The sequence below is a fragment of the Octodon degus genome, unplaced genomic scaffold (assembly GCF_000260255.1).
Source record: "Octodon degus isolate 3935 unplaced genomic scaffold, OctDeg1.0 scaffold00032, whole genome shotgun sequence".
Lineage (NCBI taxonomy): Eukaryota > Metazoa > Chordata > Mammalia > Rodentia > Octodontidae > Octodon > Octodon degus.
In genome coordinates this window covers 13,948,685-13,975,452 of record NW_004524608.1, presented here as the reverse complement: position 1 = coordinate 13,975,452, position 26,768 = coordinate 13,948,685, and the positions used below count along the sequence as shown (strand labels likewise).

Below are 26,768 nucleotides of genomic sequence, written 5' to 3'. Positions count from 1 at the left end.
AAAATCTTACCATAATTATTAGCTATCTATTGTCATGTAATGAATTACTCAAAACTGAGTGGCTTAAAACAACAAAACATTTATTATCTCATAGTTTCTACTGGGTCATAAGTTAATTTGTAGCATAGCTCTGGTTCAGGGTATCAGGTTACAATCAAGATGTTGGCTAGTGCTTCAGTCACCTAAACATTTAACATTGGCTGAAGGATCCACTTTTAAGATTCTTCATTCATGGCTGGTAAGTTGTGGGTAGCTATTAGCTGTTCCATAGGGCTGCTAGGATGTCCTTACAGTATAGTGCTTGGCCTTACTGGAGCAGATGACCCAAGATAACAAGGTGGAAGCAACTATTTTATGGGGGTTTAGTCTAGAAATTTGCATGCCATCCCTACCATATAATGTTGGTTATACACACTACTCTGATACAATGTAGAAAATTTTAAATAACAGCATGAAATCAAAATGTAGTAACTTTGGGGGGGGCAATCTTGGAAACTCGCTCCATACCAAGGCTCATATATTATAGTACCATAGCATTATTTGCAGGGGAAGAGTTGCAGATAACTTTGGTTTTCATTCCTTATAAAAATTTGTAAATAAAATGTGCTATCCCTTGTGATGGAATACCCTGAAGTAATCAAAAGAAATATATGCATTTTTTCAACTTGGAGGAAACAGAAACAATAAAAAAGAGAAGTATATATAGCATAATGCAAGTGAGTTAAAAAAAAAAAAAAAACAACAACACTGTGTAGACCTATGAGAGTGGCAGTGCACACCTGTGATCCCAGCACACAGGAAGGTGAGGCAGGAGGATTCTGAATTCAAGGCGAGCTGGGCTACATCATGAGTTTGAGGCTATCTTGGACTACCTAGCAAGACCCTGTTAACACACACACACACACACACACACACACACACACACACATACACACACACAGAAAAACAAAAGAACCTTAGGTTTTTTTCACCTTACATATTTCACATATCACTCAACAAATGGTGCATAAAAATTTCGCCAGAGAGACAAATTAGAAGTGGTTATGTTTAGAGAAAGGGAAAAAAACAAAAGAAGGTCTTTATGAAAGCAATTAAAAGAGCCTGCCATGAATTGAGGGCAAAAATTATTTTCCTCAGTTAACTTGAGATTTAAGAAAAACTTTTTTCCCAATAAAGTTGGGATGGGGCCCAAGGATATCAAAGAGATGTTTTAAAGGTAGGATTCTTTAGCAGATAAGGAATAAGGTCCTACTGATTTTTCTATGTGTATTATTTTTATGAGTCTCATCCTTGTCAGAGGGAAATTTCAGTTTACTAAAATAACCCCTCATCTAAGTGGATTGAAGTTCTTGAACAACAAAAACATCTTCCATTTCCCAAATGGAGTTATTTAAGACACAAACAATAGCCTAGAAACTGAATTTAAAATGAGGCAAATTATTATCAGATTTCCTTGTTGAGGACAAAGCTACAAGTAGTAGGTTTTGAATTTCTTGAAAGGTTATAGGAATATAGAAGACTAAAAGGAGGTGCACATTAAGGTACCAACGACAGATAAGAACACTTCATAATTTTGATTAAAATTAGTGCTTTTAACAAACTATTTTGAAGTTAAACAAGAAAAAGGTCATCTTGAATTTATAGTAATTGATTTCATTTGAGTTTAAAGTGAATCTATACATTTTCAACTATTTAATTTTCCCTGTGGTTAACAATTTGATAAATAATTAATGTACTGTCACATATTGCTTCAAATTATTATTTCCTGCCTTTAATAGCAGGGGATTTCATGATTAATTAAATTTGATTAGTCATTACTTGAACGATAGTAGACTATTTTTATAATTTAAAGTATATTTAAAATTAAAATGGAGAAAGTTCAAACAAAACCACATATCTTATGTGGTATGTACTCATAATTTCATGATTTTTGAGAGTTATTTTATAGGGGTTTAGTCTAGGAAGTTTGTGTGTGTGTGTGTGTGTGTGTGTGTGTGTGATAACTTTTTATGCTTGAGAAAAATGATGATACTGATTTTATTGAGCATAAGCCAGCTGTGGGCACCAAGTGCACTGGGTCATTTGCCTACCAAGGGATACACGAATGTGTGCTGTCGTCTCTCAGCTGCAGCTCTTTGGCTTCTTCTGCTGCCTCTGCTGAGGTACAGTGAGGAAACCAGGCCTAAAGGCCAATGTTTACTGACCTTTCCTCCTTTTCAGGAGTACTTTATTTATTTTTAAAAGAAAATTATTACTCTTGAGAAACTTTTGTGACTGTATTTCCTTTATGAGATCCCCAAACACTAGCATGCTCTCATTAATCTCCCTATATATTCTAATAGAAACATAAGCATCCCCCATAAGGAAACAATTTTAATGAAGAAAAAACTATCCTGCATCTGACAGTTCCATAAAAATAAAAACTAGACACTTTCCCCATAATGCTACCCTATTCTCTGCTCCACATGGTTATTTTTGATGAAGCACCAGCTCCCTTACATCACAGCACAATATTTGCTTCAGACATACTTATATAACAACACCTGATTTTCAGGTAAGTCTTCATTAATTTAGGGAGACTAGAAAATACTGGTTTTGAAGCATTGTAAAGTGAGAAATATTTTCGTCAAAACTTTCTATTCTCTCTCCAATATTAAAAGCAGTGGACAGGACTGAGGGATAGGGATGTAGCTGTTTTAGGCACTTGCCTTGCATGTTTGAAGCCTTGCGGTCAATCTCCAGTACTAAAACTAAGCGATCAGCAGTGGACATTAGCTGAGATCTAATTCATTAGTCAGTAAGCTCATGAAGAAAAACTTGTACTGCTCAGCAGTGATTCCCTGACATTTATCAGAAGGATAAGGAAGGATTAAAGTGTGTACTTCCTGAATGACTGAATTTCTATTTCATCATTTATTAGACTAACTTATAGGATCATTTATAATACTCTTTTATATTATCACTTTCTTACTGACAACTGGTTTATATGTCTAACAATATTTATTTGTTCTTATATAAGGATATGACTTTAAAAATGCATTGCAAGTCAGGCATAGTGGCACTTGCCTATAAATCTAGCATAACAAGAGGCTGAGATAAGAGGAGTGTGAGTTCAAGCCCACTGTGGGTAACTTAATGATTTAGTGAGGCTCTCTCTCTCTCAAAAATAAAAAAATAAACAAAGGGCTGGAGCTAAGCTCAAGGTGAAGGACCGTGGTTCAATCCCCAGTGCTGAAAAAAAATTAAGTATGCCAATATTTTTACATTGGAAAATGTAAAAATATGAAGTCCAGAGAAGTTCTCAGCTCAGGGACTTCACTTACACCTATTACATACCTCCTAGCTCAGTACTCATAAATCACAATCACATGCTGCTCTTCCTTTAGGAATCTAAATTGAATTTATTTTTAAAAATCTTTTACTTATTTGGTACAAGGTAACACTATGCAGCTCCAACTTGTAGTGATCCTCTTGTCTCAGCTTCCCCAGTGCTGGGATTACAGGTATATGACACCACACCCAGTTTTAGTAGCTGGCATGGCATGGCTCAGGTTCTGGGGCTGGCACAGCATGGGGTACTAGGGATTGAACCTGGGTCCCTGTGCTTGTCAGACAGGTGCTTAGATCGCTGAGCTATCTCCTCAGCCCTAAAATTGAATTTTAATTAACTAGATTTATTTTCGGGTTAAGAAAAACTAAAAAACTAATTTGTAAAATTCTTTTATTGTATCTGTGCCACACATAGTAGTGAAAAATAACACTCCTAAAAAAGAATGCTACCTTTTTCACAACATTTTATTTTAAATAAAACTTCCAAGTACTCTTACATAGGTACAAAAAAAATTTTTGATCTATTTGCCTCTGACAGGCTGCCACAACACACAGTAGATAAAACACAGTGGTTACAAATGTCATTTAAATTTATTTCTGAGGCAAGGCAAATGGGAGGGAAATGTCTCTATGAAAAAATACTGTGTGTGTAGGAAACTGTCACGATTTTATTTCACATGGATACAAATGATTATACTTTAATTTAGGCCCTGGTGGCTTAAAATTATATAACAAAATAGAAAAATGGAAAACTAATATCCCCTACACCCTGTTTCAAAGGCAGGCACTACCAAGATTAAGGAGACGCCACAGTGTTGGTAGAGGATAATTACTGTACAAGATGTATAGTTGTAATTACCTTCAGACTAAAATAAAATGCTACCATCCTTCTAAGGCATAAACAATAATGTCTGCAAACAATATATATACATAGTACATATTTAAAACAAGACTTAATATAAACAATAATGAACAGTATATACATGTCAATTTTTTCACTGTTTTGAAATACAATTTAACTACACAAGTGATGCAGCAACATATATATATATATGTATATATAAATGTACTTGAAACTACAGTAAAGTTTATTTTTGGTGCTGTTATAGCACATCAGTGTAAACAGTTTAACTTGGCTTTGTTTTATATTTTAAAACATTCCTTGTTGTATTTTCAAGATTTAAAGCAATTTTCTAGTTCTTCCTTTTCACAGAAAACGAAGATTCTGGGTGTGGTTTAATCATAAATAATTCGTAAAATTAAATACATTCACTAAAAAATAAACTACAAAGTAAAAAAATGAAAAATAGATATTTATTGAGAGGGAATGGAGAACCATTTCCCATATTAGAGCTCTGGTGTTGAATATTCAGTGCGATTTGATATATTTTAATTGCTATTGCACTATAACACCCTTTCCTTTGAAAATTCTTTGGGTGTGCTTCCCTGTTCTACCTAAATTAGCTGATAAATCACACAAACCAATAACCAAGGGTCTTGGTTGTTATAGGAGTGAAGCCTTTAAAAATGGTATCATTCATCATACTTTTCATTCTTATTTTAAGGAAAAAAGTCATTATGTGTGTGCCTTGCACATTTATGTAAATATAGTTCACATTGCTGGTCTCATTTGTCCTTGTTGAAAAGGGAAAAAAAATATTATAACTTCAGCTCACTTTGAAAGTATCTGTCCACTTTTTTTCAAAGTACTTCCTCATACTGTGGCCAGCTCGGCCTATATCAGAATCATCTTCATTAAATGTTTCACAGTTGTCAAAAACGAGCCTGACATCTATAGCAAAGGTTTCAAGGTTTGGGTATCTGAAAGAAAACATATGATTAGAAATTGGTTTCATTGGTCTTGTTTCATAAACGAAGAGGCAATAAAAGGTAAAATAAAGAGTAAAGCTAAAAGGGAAGAAAGAAAAATATTAAGCTAACTGATACAAAATATATATTCTCATTAATGTAACATTTAAAAATTTTCACATGTTCTGTGTTCTGGGTAATACCGGATTTTTAAAGACAGGTAAAATGGAATAACAAATTTCTCTGAAGATGATATTTTTCAACTAATTGGCATTACCTGTACATTCTATTTCCTGTTGGACCTATGTCACAATTTCATAATAGAAGTCTTCCCATTTGACTAGTTTATTAACTCTGTTGACCAATGCTATCACTTGTAGACTGTTTTCTATATCCAACAATGCTCAAAATAATGTAAATGCATGTTGTACTATAAAAATTACATTTTTCCATGAGCTTTTATATATCTCCCAGGATATACTACTCTGTCGAATCTTCCCCACTTCTTTTTTAAAATATAGTCTTTTGTTGAAGCCCTGGAACAGGGGAGGAGTCTCCTCTTATCCATGGTGTCATTTGGTCATAGTAAAAAATATTAAGTGGGAAATCCTAAAAAAAGGGGAGGGGAGAAAAAGGGGAAGGGGGATGGGAACAGAAAGCAAGACAGAGATACAGTGAAGGAGAGAATGAGAAAGACAGACCAACACTGAGACAGAAAGAAATACCATTCACATAATTTTTATTATAGTATATTATAATTGCTCTATTTTAGTTACTTGTTAATCTCTTACTATATCTAATATTCAAAAGTTAAATTTTACAGTTTGGTACTACAGTACTACTCATTGTTTGGGAGCTTTGACTTTGTAAGTTGAAATGTATTTCGTGCATACAAGGGGAAAAATGACTGTATGATGACAAACAAAAAGAACATGTACTCTCCTTTTACCACAAGTACATTATGACAGACTGCCTTTCAAGAAAGAAATTCTATGGCTTTAGTGCTTTTCTGGTGGGATAAGCCCAATCTCTTTCTCTTCAGGAATGCTGATATGAGATGCTGAGATGAGAATAGAAGAGTGAGTGAATCTGTCTAAGATAGTAAAGGAAAGGTCATTTTTAGTCAATTTTAAGCAATTCAATACATTTGAAAGATACCTTTTTGTAATTCAAATTTTAAATTAATTCTGACCTATGACAAACTAGGTACTAAATAATAACTAGTAGAAATATCCAAAAAGACAGTAAAGCCTTCAGATCTTGTGAAAACAGATTGCTATTTTTTTGGCCAGCTCAGCCCACCCTGAGGGTGGGGCTGGCACGGCATGTGGTGCCGGGGATCAAACTGTGGTCCCTTGTGCTTGCCTAAGCTTGTTTAAGCAGGTGCTTTAGACTGCTGAGCTATCTCACTGGCCCATATGTCTTTTCTTTCTTTCTTTCTTTTTTTTTTTTTTTTTTTTTATGAAATGCCTTGTACAGCCTTTCAGTCCCACCTAGTATGTGTAATACTGAAAGAAAATTTCTGTATCTCTGATATGCTAATGAAGACTAAAATTAGAACTTACATAAATTCATCTTGCTGTTCTGGAAATTATTTACTTTTTATTGGGATAAAAATTTCATACAACATAAATTAGCCATTTTAAAGTATATAATTCAGTAGAATTTAACAATCACACCATCACTTCTGTTTCTAAAACATTTGCCACTCCAAAAGGAAATCTTACATTCATTAACAGTTATTCTCTTCAGACAGATAGTGAGGTTAAGCTTAACAGCCTAGGTTGTCTGGTAATAACAATAAGCTTCTCTTCTGGAGGGTTAACAACCTAAGTTTGCAGACCAAAATTAGAGAAAAAGGAGAGCTGCAAGGAAAGCCAACATTTTTGCCCTAGCCTTCCAAGGTCAATTAAGAATCAGGACATATGAGAACTTGTACTGTAATGTCACGTAACTCAGTAGTGTCCCAAATTTTCTGATCAAAGAGATTATGAGGCCAAAGAGGAAAGTGATCGATGATGTAGAGTGTGCCTAAGGAGAGTCACATGGAGAGAAAAACATTCTCTCATGCTTTCACAGATAGCACACTGACCAAGCAATGGCCGTGACTCATCCACGTGACTGACACTGACAAAGGATCTACAATCTGAGGTACAGTATCTCTGGATAAATCCTGAGGGGATTTCACTGACCTTATCAGATCCAAAAACTACCACTCTTGTTGCATAGGTCTTGCTTTATCTTGGTCTTAACCATCCAGCAGAAAAGTAAAAAAACGAAGTATAAGAAGTAAAGCCGTGTTGTTATGTTGAGTTGTAGGGGCCTCAGGTCAACAATTTCTGACATTGCCAGTGAAGTGGAAGACCCAATACTATTATGGACTACTAGACTCTTTTAGAATATTTTGCTGAGTTAACATACCTATAATATTCAAATAACAGAACTAAACAAAAAAGCGGATACAGATGAATGTCCATTTTGTATCTGTGTATTCAAAATGGTTAGGATAGATATATAGTTACATTCTCTTAATGAATAGAGGGATTTGTTCTAATAGTTTGTAAATAGGATATCATGTCCTCATCTTGTACAGTAAATAACCACTAGGAAGAATGTATGCAATATGTTAGTTATTGAAACTGTCCTACCAATTTGGTTTGAAACTGTCTCATTGATATTTGTTTATCAATAAAATTATGGAAAAAAAGTTATTCTCCATTCCTTCCTCCCCTCAGACCTTAGTAAGCACCAATCTATGGGTCTCTACATGTAATCTGCATCTATTGGCATATTTCATATCAATGGGACTCATTCAGCATGTATGGGGATTATTTGTTTTTATAAAATTTTTCCTTTTTGTATTTTATTTTTATTCTTTTGTTACAGAATCTCTCAGTGATCCTCCTGTCTAAGCCTCCCTAGCACTAGGACGACAGGTATGTACCACCACACCTGGTTTCTGGGCCAGCACTGTATGCAGTACCAGGGATTGAACTTGGGACACCTTGTACTTGCCAGGTAGGCACTTATGCCACCAAGCTATCTCCCCAGCCCTGTATGGACACTATTTTTTTTTTAATTAATGTTATTTTGAGGACTATTTTTTTCTTTGAATTGTTCCTTAAAATAAAGAAAGATTAATACATATAAGGACCCAGGAAAGAATTTTAGGTAAAATATAACACTCAAAAGTCTTCCCTTTGTAGAAGGATAGGAAAGCTAACAGAGTCTGGAAAGACTCATAAAGTAGGTATTATAATCTCTGCTCTATAATTATAGTCTAGAAGCTTGAAATATTACTTCTGAGTTTTGTTTCCAAGTCAGTAGTCTGCGTTTGATCAGACAACTTCACATCATAGGAGCCTGAATACACTCCATTTTGCTTTCTGTATGGTTGGCATCACATGCAGGATTATACAGTGTTTTCCTCTCTCTGCCTCGTATCCTATGATACTCTGCATTCACTAGGACTCATTTTCAAAGGCAACACTGATTTGTAGTCTCTCTGATTATTTAGTGTTAATTTCTAAGCCTGTATTGGGTACTTTGAATTTTAGGTTTTTTACCCTATTCACAAATTGGAGGATTGTGGAAATTAAAAGTTAATTAGAATTAAAAGTTAACTAAACATCAGAGAAGTCTTTGTGTATAGGTTTGGTAAGGTTGATTATAAATTCCAGTGTACCACACATTTAGATATACGCCTTTTAACAAAATTTATTGGAACATATTTCTAGTACATAATGGTTGCATGCCTCATGGGAGGTGGTACATGTACATAACACATCTTTTTTTGTCCTTTCCCCCTCTACCTCCTTTATCTCTTAGTCCCCCTTTCCTTTCCCAAGAGATCTATTTCCTTATTTACTATTATATATCTTTTATTTTGTTCTTTCCTCTTTTTTTTTGCTGGTACCAGGGATCAAACTCAGGGACCTTGAGCTTGCCAGGAAAGCACTTATTCCACTGAGCTATATCCCTGACACCTATTTTGTTCTTTATTTATACTAGATTTCTTGCATAAGAGAAACCATGAATATATAGGCTTGTGAGTCTGTTTATTTCACTTACAAATAGAGTCTTAAGATACATCCACTTTCTTACAAGTTTATCCTTATTTATTGCAGAGGAGTACCCCACTGTTTATAAATACAAAATTTCTTTATTCATCTTGGAAGATATTTATCTATATGTCTGTTTTCTATCTATCTATCTATCTATCTATCTATCTATCTATCTACCTACCTATCTATTGCTTCCAAGGTTTTGCTAGAGACTATGAGTCATGCTACTATAAACTTAGAAGGTATTTGCCTTTTTTTTTTTTCCATTTTAATAGACAGAAGCAAAAGACATAGTCCGTATCTGAACAACAGCTTCTGCTCTTAGGTTCATATTAGGACCAACAGTTTTGATAGTTTTCAATGTTCCCTCTGTAGGTGGGTCCTTTCTGTAATTGTAAAACCAAACCAAATCAAACCAAACCAAAAACAACAAGAAAAAATAGAAAGGATCATTTGAAAGACAGTTATTTAACCTCCCGAGAAATAAACCGCCAAAGTCATTTGGTCAATCTAGTAAATTATTCAATATAAGTAAGAGGAATATTGACCATTATGAGATAAACTGAAATTGAAAATAAGTCATAAAGCAAATAAGTCAGCAAAAAAAAAAAATAGCCAAGGAAAACTAAAGGAAGTCACAGTTGTGAAACAGTATAATTAAAAACATATCAAAGACTTATTTCAATGTAAAGTTCTTTTTTTTTTTTTTTTTTTTGTTTTGTATTTTAGGGAAGGGTCTACAGGGTGTTCAGAGTCTCACTACTAGGTCCTACTCATAGTGATCTGCCTGTCTACAGCCTCCCAAAAGCTGGGATTACAGGCGCACCACCATACCCAGTCTCATTTGCCATCTCAGTGTGCCCTGGGGGTGGGGCTGGCAAGGCAGGCCCGGGGATTGAACCCCAGCCCCTGTGCCTGCTTGCAGGTGCTTTAATCTGCTGAGCTAGTTGGCTGGCCCCTTCTTTCTACATATTATTTAGACTTTGTCTCAAGTAATGGGCATAGTCTGCTTTGCCTTATGTAAGTATATGGGGCTAAAGGCAGCAGTGGGAGAATGAAGAGGCTTTGGCCATCCTCATGTGGAATGCCTTGTGCTGGTTTGTTTCACATCCTTGTGGCTGCACAATGGGCTGCTGTCCTGAGCATTTTCCAGTGGTTTTTATTCCCTGACAGCAGTCTGAGGTAGTGTAAGAAAGATTATTTTTTATTTTTTAAAAAACATTTATTTATTTATTTGATACAAAGTCTTGCTACACAGCTCAGACTCTTAGTGCTCCTCCTGTCTCAGCGTCCCCAGCTCTGAGATTACAGGTTGTGTGCCACCACTCCTGGTTTCAGTGGCTGGCATGGCATGTGGTATTGGGGATCAAACTCAAGACCTTGCACTTGCCAAGTAGGCGCTTTATACCACTGAGCCATCTCCCTAGCCCCTAAGACAGATTATTAACTATGGCCAGGAAGTCACTTTACTCTTGAGATAGGATCATAAGCAGAACACGATAGAGGCAATAATTAATTTTGCTTCTATGTGTAATAATGGATTACTCAACAGCTCATAATAAGGCTTTTAATTTTTAAAATTTGCAGTATCTTTTTAATTTCAATAATCTAAAAAGACTGGAAGTCAATTTTGTTAAATCCACATCAAGTAGTGTCAATATTTTCTGTTACTCTGAGAGGTTCCATGCATACTTTTCTTTACCCATAAAACCCAGTCTGGATTTGATGCTGTTCTCATGTCATATTACTTTGTAATTTCTTCAATAATGTTTTGATTTGTCTTCCCTATCTCACCACCCTAACCCAACACATACATACACCCCTCTCCAAAGTGAGGTTTGAGTCTTTCTTCTTAATTAATATGTTTTTGGTGCACCAGAAAAGTAACCTGAACACATCGGGCATCCAATACATATTAACTAAACTGAAATGGGTTACTTACTGTCCATTACTTAGTTTTTCTCTAATTGTGGAAAAATCCATAGGTTTCTTAATAACTTTCTTATAACCAGGTACAAGTTTCAAGTTTACAGGAAGTAGGAAAGGCCATGCATCCTCATGAGTTTCCATTTCAGTCAGGATCATACTAAAGAAAACAATGTTTTACATTAGTATCTATACTGCAGCATTATATAATTTTATTAAGAATTAGCTTTCATGTAAAAATTCAATGTATTTTCAACGTTAAAGCAATAATTTACTTTGCACTTTCCTTCTTACACAAATTGCCAAAAATTAATCTTTAATATGACAAATGGGATGTTATGCATATACAGTACATACAAATTGAGAAAATACCTGCAAAGAGTTAGGTCCTTAGAGTCATCTCTTTTAGGTTTCTTAACAGAAGTGAAACTTTCTTGTTTTGATACATTGATAGAAGTGTTTTCTTCTATTTTTCTTTTTTTGAGGTCTTTGTTTCCTCTTTTTAGTGAACTACTTGTGGATGCAGAGTCTTCATCTTCAGTATCCCCTGTTAAAATTACTTTTTTTCCTTTCTTTGACTCATTAGTCTTTTTGCTTTTGACATGAAGTTTTTTGATTTTTATAGTCTGACCACTTGCCTTTAATTTAAAAAAAGAGGAAATGAGGTGTGAGATATTAACCTTATACTATTTTAAATTATGAGAGCTTGACAAGACAAAAAAAATTAACTGATTTAGGTTGATAATTCTATTATTGCCATGAGAGATCTGTGACTTTCTTCTATAATGTAAGGCTAAAGCCTAGTAGTGCATGAAATATTTACCTTAAGAATTTTAAAGTGGTCAAACCTGTTAGAAATTGATATCATTTTTATTAATAAATAATAAAAGGCATCTGCATTGAGAATAAAGTTCTACAAACTTTTGTTTTAAAGCAATGGTGAAAGATAAGAAAAATAAGTCTGTTTTGGAGGGAAAGAAAATGGAAACAAATGTAATAAAATACAGTATACTCAGACTAAAAGGACATGAATTTCAGTTATGGTTCCATTACTAACTAGCTATGTAACTTGGTGCAAAATGTGTCTAGAAGTATTGGTATCTTATTTATAAATTAATATGAGCCACATATTTGCTTAAGTTGTTCTAGTGCTACAATTACATGATTAAAAAAATCTTAATGTGGCCTTATGCAATCCAGACAAACTTGAAACAGCACAATCCTCCATCTTGGCATTATAAATAGTGAAATAAGTCTATCTTTTGAGAGTAAGTGTAACAAATACAACATCATGCATAGAAATCCATAATCCTCATTTCTAGAAGACCCTGGAATACAGGGCTCATACTCTTGTACAACAAAAAATGGATGGATGACTTGGGCGATAATCACATTTAATGGAGGAAATCACAATGCCACATTACCCACTAAGGAGCCAACAACAAAGTCTGATTTGTATGACTTTCGTAGGTACTAGAGTTTGACAGTTCCAATATTTGAGTCTGTGGGTATATCTGAGTGTGTAAAAATATATGTACATATAATGTCCTTTAATTCTGTGATCCTGTTATCATATGTATACATATATCAACATATAGATGAAGATAATTGAAAATTATTTAAAATCATGATATTTTAGAAATAATCATTTGATAGCAAGATGTAAACAATTTTTGTATACAAATATTTATTATTATGAATTACATGGAAAGATGTTTTTCAGATCTTAACTTATATGTTTATCAAAATCAAATATTTATGGTTGGAAGAAATGTAACATGTAGTTCACTCCATTTGAAAAATAAAAAGAGGGCTGGAGATATAGTTCGGCAGTCTGAGCAACTGCCTGTAAAGTATAAGACCTGAGTTCGATCCTCTGTACTGTATGCAGTGCTGGCCCTGCACCAAGTCGAAATGGCCACTGAAATCAGGCATGGTGGCATACATGCTGGGGAGGCTGAGACAGGAGGATAACTATGAGTCTGAGCTTCATAGTAAGATCCTGTACCAAATAAATAAATAGATAAATAAATGATTTTTTAAAAAGGCAGATTTTGCTGGTCACCAAAACTGGCATGGTGGTGCACACCTGTAATCCCAGAACTGGGGAGGCTGAAAATAGGCTAAATGTTTCATATTTCACAAAACCCTAAAGTTATAAAAACTTTCACATATATGACCCTACTTGAGCCTCACAAATTTCCATAAAGTAGATATGATCCCATTTAACAGGTGATATTCCTAAAAAATCAGAAAGCACTGCAATGTTTATAGATTAAACATTATAAATAACTACAAGTCTGAGCTGTGTAATGAGACCCTGTACCAAATACATTAAAAAAAAAATCTTAAAAACTCGGAGGTTTAGAAAGCTGCATATATATATATGGGCTGGGATAAACATCTTAGTTCTCCAAATTCACTCTTTGAATCATAAAACAGCTAGAATTAGAATTTAATTATAAAATAGCTAGAATTATAATTTAAGAAAACTTACTGAAAAAAACTCTAAGACTTCACATATTTAACTCTTAGTAGTTCCTAAGTATTAGAGAAACATTCTAAAATTTGATAGTTATGAAGCCAGCAATTTATGTTCAACCAGTGAAAATTATTGTTGAGTTGTATTTATATATGACCAAAAGATCAAGTAATAATTTTGTGTTAATATGATATCATGCAGGGCCCTTTGTAATATATAGTCTAAAATAAAGCAGCAAAGTATTGATATAAATATTTCATATTTCATAAAACTCTAAAGTTATAAAAACTTTCATATATAGGACTTTACTTGAGCCTTACAAATTTCCATAAAGTAGATATGATCCCATTTTACAGATATTCCTAAAAATCAGAAAACATTGCAATGTTTATAGATTAAGAAGGTAAATAAAGATTTTTAAAAAGGAGACTGAAAAGGAATAAAAATGGAACAAAACCAGGTGAGTACAATACCTTAGACTCTAAGTAAAAACCAGTATTTCAAGAAGTGTTCCAGTCTGACACATGTAACAGACAGGTCAGATGAGCTAAACATGAATGGCTAGAGTCCAGATCTCCATTTGTGGCTATGATAAGAACAATTCTGGAAAAGTTGTGGAGGTGCAGACCTGACTAGAATGAATTCAGGAGTGAACTGCAGGCATAAGGTCAAATATGGAAATCAGAAAGTACAAGAGTAGTAAGCTTTTCAAAAGTTTTTCTTTGGTGCAAGGGATGGGTGGATCAAGTGAGGCCACAACAAGGTTGTTGTTAAGTTATCTTAATGTGGGAGAAATACTATTTCAGTAGGCTTGATGAGAGGACCCCCTTGGAGAAGAAGAAACTAATGATGCAGGGAAGGGAGAACTGCTGAAGGAACAGCCTAAAGAGGCAATACTTAAAAAGAAGATGAGATCTGAGGTAGAAGCAATCAAACCGGCTTAGATAAGGGGCATAGAAGTTCATGGAAATAAGACAAAAGAGAAGCATATGAGTCCAAATACAGGACAGGATATGTGCTGTAAAATCTTGTGATATTTTTTTCATGGCTTTCATCTTCTCATTGGAATAATAGTAAGGTTGTTAACTGAGAATAAGAATGGAGAGGACAGAAAAGGAGACAAATCATCAGACATTACCGAGGCCCAATTAATATTTTGATGTAAAGGGCTGAGTATTTTCTCCAACCACATTCAGATGCAAAGGTATTGATGTGGAGAAGACTAGTTTGAGTAATCAGAAAGATAGTTTTATCAAGTAACAGAGTTAAAGAGACAGAGAATCAATGATAATAATAATGGAAAACAGACATAAAACCAATTATATGGAAAAAAAAGGATATAAGGGAAGAGGTCTTATGATCAATGTTTGATGTTTTGTTGGTATCAAAGGATTGGTGAAGTGATGACAGTAAGTTCAAGAGTGAACTGGAGGTACAGTCTCTAAGATAAAATATAAAAATGGGAAGTGAATTGAAAAGAAAGGAGGCAGTACACAAATAGAGAACATCATTCTTGAATTTATAAAGAGGTGGTAGTTCTGGTAATCATTAGTTGAAGAGCTTAAAGTTAGGAGTTCCCAAGGAAGGGAAAGGCTAGCAAAGAGTATGACCTTGCGCATAGATTGATCCTTATATACTTTTTACTCTTTACCTCTTAATTCTAAAACTCTTTTTTTATCCTATTTTTTTCTTTCCATTGGTATGAGTGCTCATAGGTTGTTCCTTTATTTTTTATTTTTATTTTTTTTAATTTTTATTTATTTATGTGTGTGTGTGTGTGTGTATTTATGTGTGTGTGTGTGTGTGGCCAGCTCAGCCCACCAGGGGGCGGCCCTGGCTGGCATGTGGTGCTGGGGGATTGAACCGTGGTCCCTTTGCTTTGCTAAGCTTGTTCTAAGTAGGTGCTTTAGACCACTGAGCCATCTCACCAGCCCCATAGGTTGTTCCTTTAAATGTGACTGAAAATTACTTATTAGCATATGACCTAACAATTCTATTTCAAGGTATATATATACCCAAAAGAACTGAAAACCACATTCATACAAACATTTGTACATCAATGTTCAAAGCAGTATTATTTATAACAAGGTAGATATAACTGAGATGTACATCAACTGATAAATGGATAAACAAAATATTGTAAGTCTATACATAAAATAGAATATAATTTGACTATAAGAAGGAAGTACTAAAATACACTAAAACATGGATGACTTTCATAAACACTGTGCTAAGTGAATGAAAGTAGACACTAAGGCTACATATTGTATGACTGAATTAGTATATAAAGATCAAAGTAGACAAATTCATAGAACATAGGTTAATGGTTGCAGAAAGCTGAGGTCTGGGTGAGGGTTACTGCTAAAGGCACAAAGCACTATTCTGGAGGTTATGAAAATGTTCAGGAATTAGGTAGTAGTGATGACTGCCTGACATTGAGAATATGATAAAAACCACTGAATTGTAACAAAGGTGAATTTTAGGGTATGTGAATTATGTCTCAAAAGTAGTCAACAAGATACATTACTATAAAACTTCATTTAGATCTTGTAATTAAGTATACATCTTTACCAGTCTTACCTTAGCAATGCAGGCTGGACAAAACCAGTCTCCATCTGGTATGGTTGTAATCTTGGGTCTATGGCAGTAGGTATGACAGCCTTTGTCACAGCCATCACAAAGGAGAAGCAATTCTTCATTATCTCCTTTTCGACAGATTTGGCAGTACTATAACACATGGAAAATCATTTAAAATTAACTCTTTGCTATGCATAATAGTTATTGGGATGTTAAACACACCAAAATTCCTGATTTATATTAGTAATGGACATTCCGCTTGCTAACAAATATACAATAGCCATACACATCTATGTATCTCTCGTTACACGAATATGGACCACATGATGGGGTGAGCAGTTCTATTGGGGTAAATGCACATTTCAGGTACACTGCAAAGAACAAAGCTAGAGGTTGAATGCCTGCACACACTTCAGAAGCATGTACACATTAACATATGAAATAATTAACATGACATTAGAGCACATAAAGCAATGAATAGCTTTAATACAGGGTGTTTTAAAAATACATTTCATCTTTTGCTTATCTTAGCATCCTCATGATATTCTGAGAAAGAAATAAGAGTTAGAGTAGTTTTTAAGATCAAAATTAGTAAACTTATATTAGTATCAGTATAATTATATATAATAAGATAGCCCTAGATTTTGACTAAACTATCCACCTATGTTTTGTGACTGACTAAAAGATGTGAGCAAATAAAACCAAAAATCAACCTGAATCAAATATGTACTACAAGTATAGGAAATGAATCACATAAATAGATTTCCAAGGAAAGAAACAGAATAAAGAACTTAACAGGCCATGACTTTTATACAACAATAAAATTATTTTTCTTCCATCAAAAAGTCTAATATTATAAAGAACTTTAAATCTACAGAGAAGAATTTTTCCATTCATATACATCCAGAAGAAAAGAAGTTAAACAAGTACACAATTCAAGATAGCTTTATAAAATGATAAGCACTAATGTTTTTTGATATTTAGTTCACAGTCCACTTGCAGTAGAAAATGTCCTATAATCAGTATTTCAAAAGATGAAAACATCTAAACTGGAATTCATTTTTACTAAATAATGTTAGATATGAAAACTCAAAAATAATAGTTTGTTCAAAATTTTTAATACAACATTATATCTTAGTCTTAGAAAGTCTACAATAGTCTTATTTAACTCAGTATGTATACCAATGATAGTTTAAGAACCTTAACAAAATATTACACACCACTGAAGTTAACAAATACCTATCAAATATATAATATTAAAACTTATGTATGTGAAGAGCAAAGCAGTAGTTTAACATTCTAATATTCTCTCTTATAAACTTCTCTAATACTACATCAATAAATACCTTAACATGGTATTATTTAGACAAATTTGAGGTACATCTTTAAAACTTATAAAAACATTTGAGAAATAAAATTTAAAGATTAAATTACTAAAATATTTAAAAAATAAGATTCATGAACATAAGTGAATTCTCAGTCTTCTACAACAGACAAGTAAAAACACTAGTCTGTTATATGTCTTGCATTTTATTATTTAAAAATGAAATTATCTTCTGATTTTTTTTTAAAGAAAAGGTGACAAATATTAAACACATAACATTTTTGAAAAGTCATAGTAATAGTTCACATGTTATAGAAAATATATTAACATGTGGTTTTGATTTCTTTGTTACTATAGTAAAAAATAGTGTTGCCTATTGTTTAACATTAACAAAAATACAAAGTATATTGTGGGCCAAGAATTATATGGAGGCAAATTGACAATGCCTTTATTCCTGGTAAGCTTGTCTCTGGTCAAGAGGGTACTGAAGGTACTAAGTACATGTTAACATTTTGCTTGGATTTTTTTTTTTTTTTTTTAGAACTGGGGTAGAACTTAGGTCCTTGTGCTTGCCAGGTTATTCTATTAAGCCATCTCCCCGGCCCCACTTGGATTTATTGTGAGGATTATTATTGGCACTATTACTCTCACTAATAAAGATGTGAAAAGTGCTCATTAATCTTCAAATATGAAACCCTGCCTTCTTTTCAAGGTAGTTTCATATATAATGTATTTACCACTATTACTCCTAACAATAATTTGTAATGCTGGGGATTGAAATATTCTAGGCAAGTGTTCTGCCACAACACTATACCCCCAGCCTACGAATAACTTTATTTTATTTTTTTGTATCTTTTAGGGAAGAGTCTACAGGGTGTTCAGGGTCTCACTATTAAACTGGACTCAGAGTGATCATGATCCACCTGTTAACAGCCTCCCAAGCGCTGGGATTACAGGTGTGAGCCACCATACCCAGTCTGAATTGCCTGCCTCTGGGACGAGGCCGGCATCGCAGGCCCAGGGATCAAATCCCAGGCCCCTGCACCTGCTTGCAGGTCCTTTAATCCACTGAGCTATTTGGCTGCCCCCCCTACAAATAACATTATTAAACATTTTAAAATGTACACTTTGAAAGTGTTAAGTGATGATAAATGAATATTTAACAGGCAAAAAGTTAAGGAATTTACAAAAATTTTGCAGAAAGCTTTAGATGGTAGAAAATAAGTATACTAATATAAAAAAGGGTTCGGTACAAGTTCCTCCTTTCTTTTCAGGTTTAGTACATCATCATGACTATCTTGGTATAGACAATGGTACAAATTTCACTTCAATGTAAAAGTCAATATTTTTTAATCATTAGAGTCTAGTTATATGTAAGTTTTACCTAATATATTTGCTCTAGGTGACATTGAAACTAATTTTTACAAGAAAAGACATTTTTACCTGTTAAAAATGCTATCAGATGGAATCAACAATGCCTTAAAATTTATAGTAAATTCTAATTTAGAGTAATTAAGACCTAAATTTGTAAAAACTATAAGTTGAAATTTCATAAAAATTTTAGGCAGAAACAACAAAAAAAAAATAACCCCAGGAAGAAACAAATTTATTTTATAAATTGGATAAGACCTAACTAGTCTAAGCATAGAGATAAAAATAAAGGAAAAATGCCAAGTTATTTAATTTTCTTTGACAATTACTTTAAGCAAAGGAATTTCATCTGTAGCCATTCATGAAAATAAATCTTTAGTTTTTGAATATTAAAGTGAGTAATTCAAAGTAAATCATAAAAGCCTACATAAAAGAAATACTTCTATAAATGATAAATAAAATAGTTAAGAGAGATACTTGTACTTGATTTAAAATAAAGGTCTCTGGAAATAACGAACTCTACTCTTCTTTTAAATACATAGTATTTTGGTCCTGGCACAAAGTAGAAGGTCACTGCATGATAATTGGGTATGTACAAAAAAGGTGAAAAGCAACTTTAAAAATCAGAGGAAATAAAAGATTTACTCTTCATGTCAACCATATCTGATACAAACACATAAATACAAACAGTAGGAGCACTCTGTTTTGCATATATTCATCTGAGTCCTTTTTGGCATTAAAAGCAATCAAATTGATAGAAAAGTAAGACATGTTGGGAATCCAATAATGTAGCAGAGATATTAAAAACTGTAATACTTATAAAGGTGAAAGGATCTTCAAAATATTTAGAGTAACAATTGTTATAGCAGTAGAACATTGGAGACATCTTCAGCTAGAATTTTAAGCAATACTTAAAGGAGGCAGAATCAAGATTTAAAAAATAAAGGATAACAAATTTGGTAGGTTCTTTTAAAAAGGCTCAAGGGAGGGAGACACCAAGATAGAGGAGTGGTAAGCAGCACAGGAAGAGCTTCTCTGAGTGTTGCCCTCCAGATGCTGTAATATAGCAACATGAGGAAGACAAGAAGAAGGGAAGTAGGTTCCTAGGACCCAGGAAGGCTCTGAGACACAAATTGAAGCCCATGGAGAGAAAGAAGAGAAAAACTTCAACAAAGAAAGAGGTAGCCAGCAGCACCTTCTCCCTAATCTCACTATGTGACAGGAACAATTCAAACATACAGACACACAATGACTACTAGAGAGACCCCAGAGGTCTCTATGGAGAGATGCAGCAGTGGAGGGAAGCACTGGACAGGAAGGACTGCATTAGCTGGCAGTGAGGGCTCAGTTGTCCTGCACCAGAAAGCAATTGGCTGAGAGTCATTTTGGAGAGGGGCCAGCTGAGTTCAGAACTCTGGGCAGCTGATAGTTCCACCTAGCAGCTCCCAGCTGGGCTCAGGGCCATAGAGGGTATATAGACAGCTGCAGGCAGAAGGAGTCTGGTCTCCTCAGAAGGTGCAGTCTTCCTGAGATTATCCACTACCCCATCAAAAAGCCTAGCTGGCTTGCTAGGATAAATCAACACTGATTGAGACTGTCACTACTACTACTGACAGCAGAAACAAACCTGGATGTGGACTCTTTCCTCTATCTCTTTTGCTAATTTTTTGTAGTTGTGGTAGTGGTTTTGTTTTTGTCTTCTTTATTGTTTGGTCTTGTTTTTATATGAGTGTGAATGTGGTTTCTCGCCTCATTCTGGTTATGGTTCTTTTCATCAATTTTAATCTCTTCCTTCTCTTTCCATCTAGTCTTCTGCACCAGTTTCCCAAAGTTACCATGATTCCCCTTTGTTTTCCTACCTTATTGCTAATCTCTTCCTCTTCTTCTACTCCTTTATGTTCTCCCTAACCCATTTTAAATTATAACTCCTGAAGGAAAATTGACTTGCATACTACACATCGTTTTCTGGTTGGTTTTAGATTTTGTTATATAACCACAAATCTAGTTCATCTAGTTACAGGCAAATTAGTGGTTAGCTCAGTTTGTCATTTTCTAGGCTGTATTTGATGCTACTGTCATTGCTATTGGTACCATTATTGCCCAAAGTGACATAACTTCTGTAAACAGTTGTTCTTCCTGGTATTCCAAGATTGAGAGTAACAGTCACAGAAAATATTGTGGCACAGTGCCAAAGAAACAAAGGCTGGGCCAAACAGGCAGCAACTTCTCATGTCTAACACATTGAAGAGGTAGGCTCTTACAAGAGACTAAAAACCCCAAAACTGACTACACCTGGAAGATACCTTGGAGAAGTAATCATTTCCTAAGGGTTCTAAACACTAGCAATAAAGCAATCCACCATAGGTAATTTATAAGCATCACGCTAGGAATTAAACTAAAAAAAAATAAAGAAAGAAAATGAGAAGACACTTAAAGAAGATGTGAACCCAGACATCCAGTTCACCAAAAGCAAACCCAGGGACAGTGAGGTAGGACAATCTGAAAGCCACCCACCTGGCCTCTCTGAAGTGGTAACAATACAGCAACTGGATGAGGCTCTAGAAAATATCAAGTCAGAAATAATTTCTCTGATAACTGCAGAGATAGTGTTCACAATGAAAAGCATGCTTAGTAACTCTAGGGCAGACAAAGACAAAAAAATAGAGTTTAAGAAAATTATGGGAGCTATGAATGCTCAGCATAGAAAAAGAAATGCAATCTGTAAGACAGATTCAAGCAGATATCCAGGAGAATAAGAACTCCATTGAAAATATCTGCAGCAAATTAAGGCAATGTGAGGGCAGAATCTCAGATACAGAAGATAGGCTAGCAGTTAGCAATAACGAAAAGAAAGATTTCTTAAAAACAGCAAGGAACCCTGAAAAAGCAATCCAGTAGCTGCTAGATACATAAGAATAACTTAAGATGAATTGGAGTCAATGGAAAAGCAGGAGATAGCACAAATGATATAAAAAAAGCTGTTGGCAGACATCATGGCAGAAAAGCTCCCTGGAAGAAAAAAAAAGAATCTGACATACAGTTAAAGGAAGCATATTGAACTGCAATTAGCCATGATGAAGAAGAAATCTATAGCTAGGTGTATAATAGTCAATATTCCAGAAATTCAACACAATAGAATTTTTTTTTGAGATAGGGTCTCTCTATTCAGTTCAGACTAGCTTTAAGCTCACTTGTATCACAGGCTGGTCTCCAACTCACAATGATCCTCTAGCCTGAGCATCCTGAGTGCTGGGAAGAATGGAATCTTAAAAGCTTTTAGGGAAAAGAAACAAACCACCTATAAAGGAAAGCCCATCAGAATCACAGTTAACTTTGCAGCACAAAGCCTCAAGTCTAGGAGAGTTTCAAGTGAAGTATTTCGAGTTGTAAAGGAAAATAATCTTCAACCTAGATGATGTATCCCACAAAATTATCATCTGAGCAAATTTATGACCACCAAATCAGCACTCCAAAATGTTAAGGATATTCTAGAAAGATATCAAAAGGACCTCACCTCCATTAACCCCAACAGAAGGAATCCAACAGGCAAAGCAAACAAATAGGGCGGGAGGTAGGTTGAGAGAGCCAAGTACAGGAAAATAACATGACAAACATAATTCAATACATATCAGTTACAACCATCAATGTTAATGGTCTCAATTCACCAATAAATAGACACAGACTGGCAAAATGGACCAAGAAGCAAGATCAAGCAATATACTGTATTTAAGAAACACATTTACTTCAAAAAGAAATTCATAGACAAAGTCAAATGATAGAAAACAACAATCTATGTGACAGGAACCCCAGAAAAAAGTAGGGGTAGCTATTCTATTTGCACATAAAGTGAATTTCAAACCAAGAGTAACAGAGATAAAGAGGGTCACTACATCCTTGTAAAGGGAACAATCTAAGGGGAAGAGACAACAATCACATATTCAAAAAGTATGAGTATATGCAACTATATAAACAAATACTAATGGGTATGAAAAATCAAATAGGCAGTAATACAGTTGTACTCGGGATCTCAACACCCCTCTGCCACAAAAAGACAAAAATCAACAATGAAATACAAGAGCTGAACCAAACTTTTAAACAAATGGACTTTGTATATATCTACAGTATGTTCCATCCATAGCATCAGAATATACATTCTCAGCTGTACATGGGACATTCTCCAAAGAGAGCACATACTAGTTCACAGAACATGCTTAAGTAAATGCAAATGAATTGAAATTACCCCATGCATATTATTTTTAAACCATAGTGCAATGAAATTGTAAATCAATGACAAAAGAAACTATAAAAACTTCATAGACACATGGAAATGAAATAGCACTCTCTTGAACAACCAATGGGTCACAGATGAAACTAAAGAAGTAATTAGTTTCTACAATTAAATAATGACAACATACTAGAACTTACAAGACATAATGAAAGCAGTCCTAAGAGTGAAACTTATAGCAGTGAAGACCCATATAAGGAAAACAGAGTAAGCACAAACCAATAACTTTATGGTAAACCTCAAACTTCTGGAAAAAGAAGAGCAGGATACGCCAAAGCTCGCATGAGGAAGGGAATTATAAAGATTAGAACAGATATTATAGCATTGCAGACTAAGAAAACAATACAAAGAATCAATGAATCACAGAGTTGGTTTTTTGAAAGATTAAATAAAATGGACACATACTTATTGAACCTTATCAAAAAAGGAAAGACTCAAATCCATGCATTTACAACTAAAAAGGGTGAAATCACAATGGACACTGTAGAAATCCAGAAGATGATTGACTTTACTTTGAGAACTTATGTTCTTTTTAAATGCATTCGGTACACAAAATGTATTTTTAATGTATTTGGTCTCACTACGCAGCTTGGGCTCATAGTGATCCTCCTGTTTTCAGTCTCCCAAGCTCTGGGATTATAGGCATGTGCCATCATGCCTAGGTCTTGGTGGCTAGCTCAGCATGCCTGAGGGCAGGGCTTGTGCGGCATGTGGTGCTAGGGATCAAACCTGGGTGTCCATTTAGCTGTCTTGCCAGCCCGAGAACCTGTATTCTAATAAGATGGAAAATGCAGAAGAAATAGACAGATTCCCAGGTATATATGAATTACCAAAGTTGAACCAAGAAGATATAAAAATAAATTTAGAGAAGACATAATAACACTACATCTCAAACTCTTTAGTGAAACTGAAAGGGAACCAATACTCTCAGATTCATTCCTACAAGCAAGCATTATCCTGCTATCAAAACTGTAGAAAGATCCAACTAAGAAAGAGAAATACAGGCCAATCTCCCTAATGAACATAGATGCAAAGTCTTCAATAAGATACTGGCAAACAGAATACAACAAATGATCAAGAACATTATACACCATGACCAAGTGGGGTTCATCTTGGGAATGCAAGGATGGTTCACCTTATACAAATCAACGAATGTAATATCCCATATTAGCGCTAATGGGAAAAATCGTATGTTCATTTCAATAGAAGCAGAAAAACTTTTGATTCATTCATGGTAAAAACTCAATAGAAAATTGGAATAGATGATCTTTATCTCAATATGATAAAAGCCATCTGTAACAAAGAAACAGCCAACATCATACTAACTGGACAAAAACTGAAAGCTTCCATGCTAAAATCAGTAACAAAGGGCCAGCCAAGTATCTCAGCAGATTAAAGCACCTGCCAGCAGGCACAGGTGTCGGGGTTCTATCCCCAGGCCTGCCATGCCAGTCCTGCCTCCAGGGCACACTGAGAGGGCAAATGCAACAGGGCATGGTGGCACTTGCCTCTAACTCTAGTACTTGGGAGGCTGTAAACAGGCGGATCACTATGAGTCTGATCTAGTAGTGAGACCCTGAACACCCTGTAGACACTTCCCTAAAAAAATAAATAAATAAATAAAATAAAAAAATTAAAGAACTTTCTAAAAAAATAAAATTAGTAACAAGAAAAGGAGGTCCCTTGTCTCCATTCTTTATTTAACACAGGTCTGGAAATTTTCACCACAGTAATTAAACAAGAGAAAGAAATAAAAAGAGTAACAATAGGAAAGGAAAAAATTAAATTATCATTATTCACAGATGACATGATACTCCACATAGAAGACCCCCAAAACTGCACTACATAACTGCTAGATTTAATAAGCAAATTCAGTAGCATAGCTGGATACAAATTCAACACTCAAAAATCAACAGTTTTTCTGTATACCAATAACAGACTCACTGAGAGAAATTAGGGGACCAAAATCTTTTATAATAGCGTCCAGAAAAATGAAATACCTAGGAATCAATCTAGTGAAGGATGTTAAAGACCTCTACATTGAAAACTATAGCATTATAAAAGTGAGACTGTCAGAAAATGGAGTGATATCCCTTTCTTTTGGGTAGGAAGAACCAATTTAGTGAAAATGACCATATTTTCAAAACTATTATATAGACTTTACGCAATCTGACTGAAATACCAACTGCACATCTTACCAAATAATAGAAAACAATCCTAAAATTCATTTGAAACCAAAAGAGAACTAGAATAGCAAAGGAAATTCTGGACTTCAAAAGCAAAGTAAGGGGCATCACAATCTCAGTCTTGAAATTATGCAGCTATGGTACTTGCAAAAACACAGACTCAAAGATGAATAGAGCAGAATAGATGTTGAAGCAACTCCAGACATAATCAGCCACCTTATCTTCAACAAAGGTGCCAAATATATTCACTGGAAGAAAGGTGGACTTTTTAATAAATGGTGCTAGGAAAACTAGCTCTGCACATGCTGAAGATTAAAATTGGACCCATATCTCTCACCATGCACAAAAATAAATTTGAAATGGGTCAATGATCTAAATATTGAAACAGAAACATTCAATCTTCTAGAGGAGAGAATAGGTAAAACTCTTGCATTGGCATATGCAAAGAATGCCTTTATAAATAAAACCCTGATCACAGAGGAACTACCACAAAGAATCAACAACTTGGATCTCATCTTATTGAAAGGGGTGTTTGCACAGCAAGAGAACCACACACAGAGTAGAGAGACAACACACAGTGTGGGAAAAAAATGTTAGCCAGCTGTTTCTCAGACAAAGGATTACTATCTAGACTATATACAGAACTCAAAAAGTGAGCCTCTTCATAAAGATCCAACCCAAAAATGGTTAGATGAGATGAATGCACACTCCTCAGATGAAGAAATACAAAGAAAATAAATATATGAAAAAATGTTCAGTATCACTGGTCCTGCAAGAGATGTAAATTAAAATAACACTGAGACTCCATCTCACCTCAGAAAGGATGGCTATTATCGAGAAATCAACTATAAACTGTTCCTGTGGGACTTTGGGGAAAAAGGATTCCCTTTGTCCACTGTTGTTGGAAGTGTAAACTGGTACACAGGTGGGAATGTAAATTACTATGGAAATCAGTGTGGAGATTCCTCAAAAGCTAGAATTGGATGTCTCATTGACCCAGTTATCCCCTTCTGGGATCTTCCCAGAAGAATTAAAAGCATCATATCACGGAGATATATGTACACCCATGTTTATAGTAACACAACTTGTAAAAACTGGAACTTAGAAACAACCCAAATGTCCATCAAGCTAGGAATGGACAAAAGATGTGGTCTTTTAATAGAGTACTACTCAGCTACAATGAAGGGTAAACTGGAGACTTTTATAGGTCAACAGACGCAACTTAAGACCATATTCATAAGTGAAATAAACCAGACACACAAGTGTAAACACTGCATAGTCTCCATAGTGGGAGAAGCTAAAGAGTTAATAAGATCTCAAAATGTATAAAAGATATTGTGAAATCAGAAGAAACTGTTCAAAAGGAAAGAGAAACTGGGATGGGGGAAGGAGAAAAGGAGGGGAAAAGCAAAAA

The 26,768-nt window shown here is 34.6% G+C and overlaps 1 protein-coding gene across 1 annotated transcript in view; it reads right to left on the bottom strand.

Moving 5' to 3' along the window:
* Positions 1 to 3,777: 3,777 nt before the first annotated feature.
* Positions 3,778 to 26,768, bottom strand: part of Baz2b (bromodomain adjacent to zinc finger domain 2B) — a 338,801-nt gene continuing 315,810 nt past the window's right edge. The window contains exons 34-37 of the mRNA XM_023713794.1: positions 16,192 to 16,338; positions 11,502 to 11,767; positions 11,146 to 11,289; positions 3,778 to 5,151 (exon numbers count right to left, since the gene is read on the bottom strand). Coding sequence (XP_023569562.1) covers positions 4,998 to 5,151; positions 11,146 to 11,289; positions 11,502 to 11,767; positions 16,192 to 16,338 — 711 coding nt within the window. The 3' untranslated portion in view covers positions 3,778 to 4,997. The remainder of the gene's footprint in view (positions 5,152 to 11,145; positions 11,290 to 11,501; positions 11,768 to 16,191; positions 16,339 to 26,768) is intronic.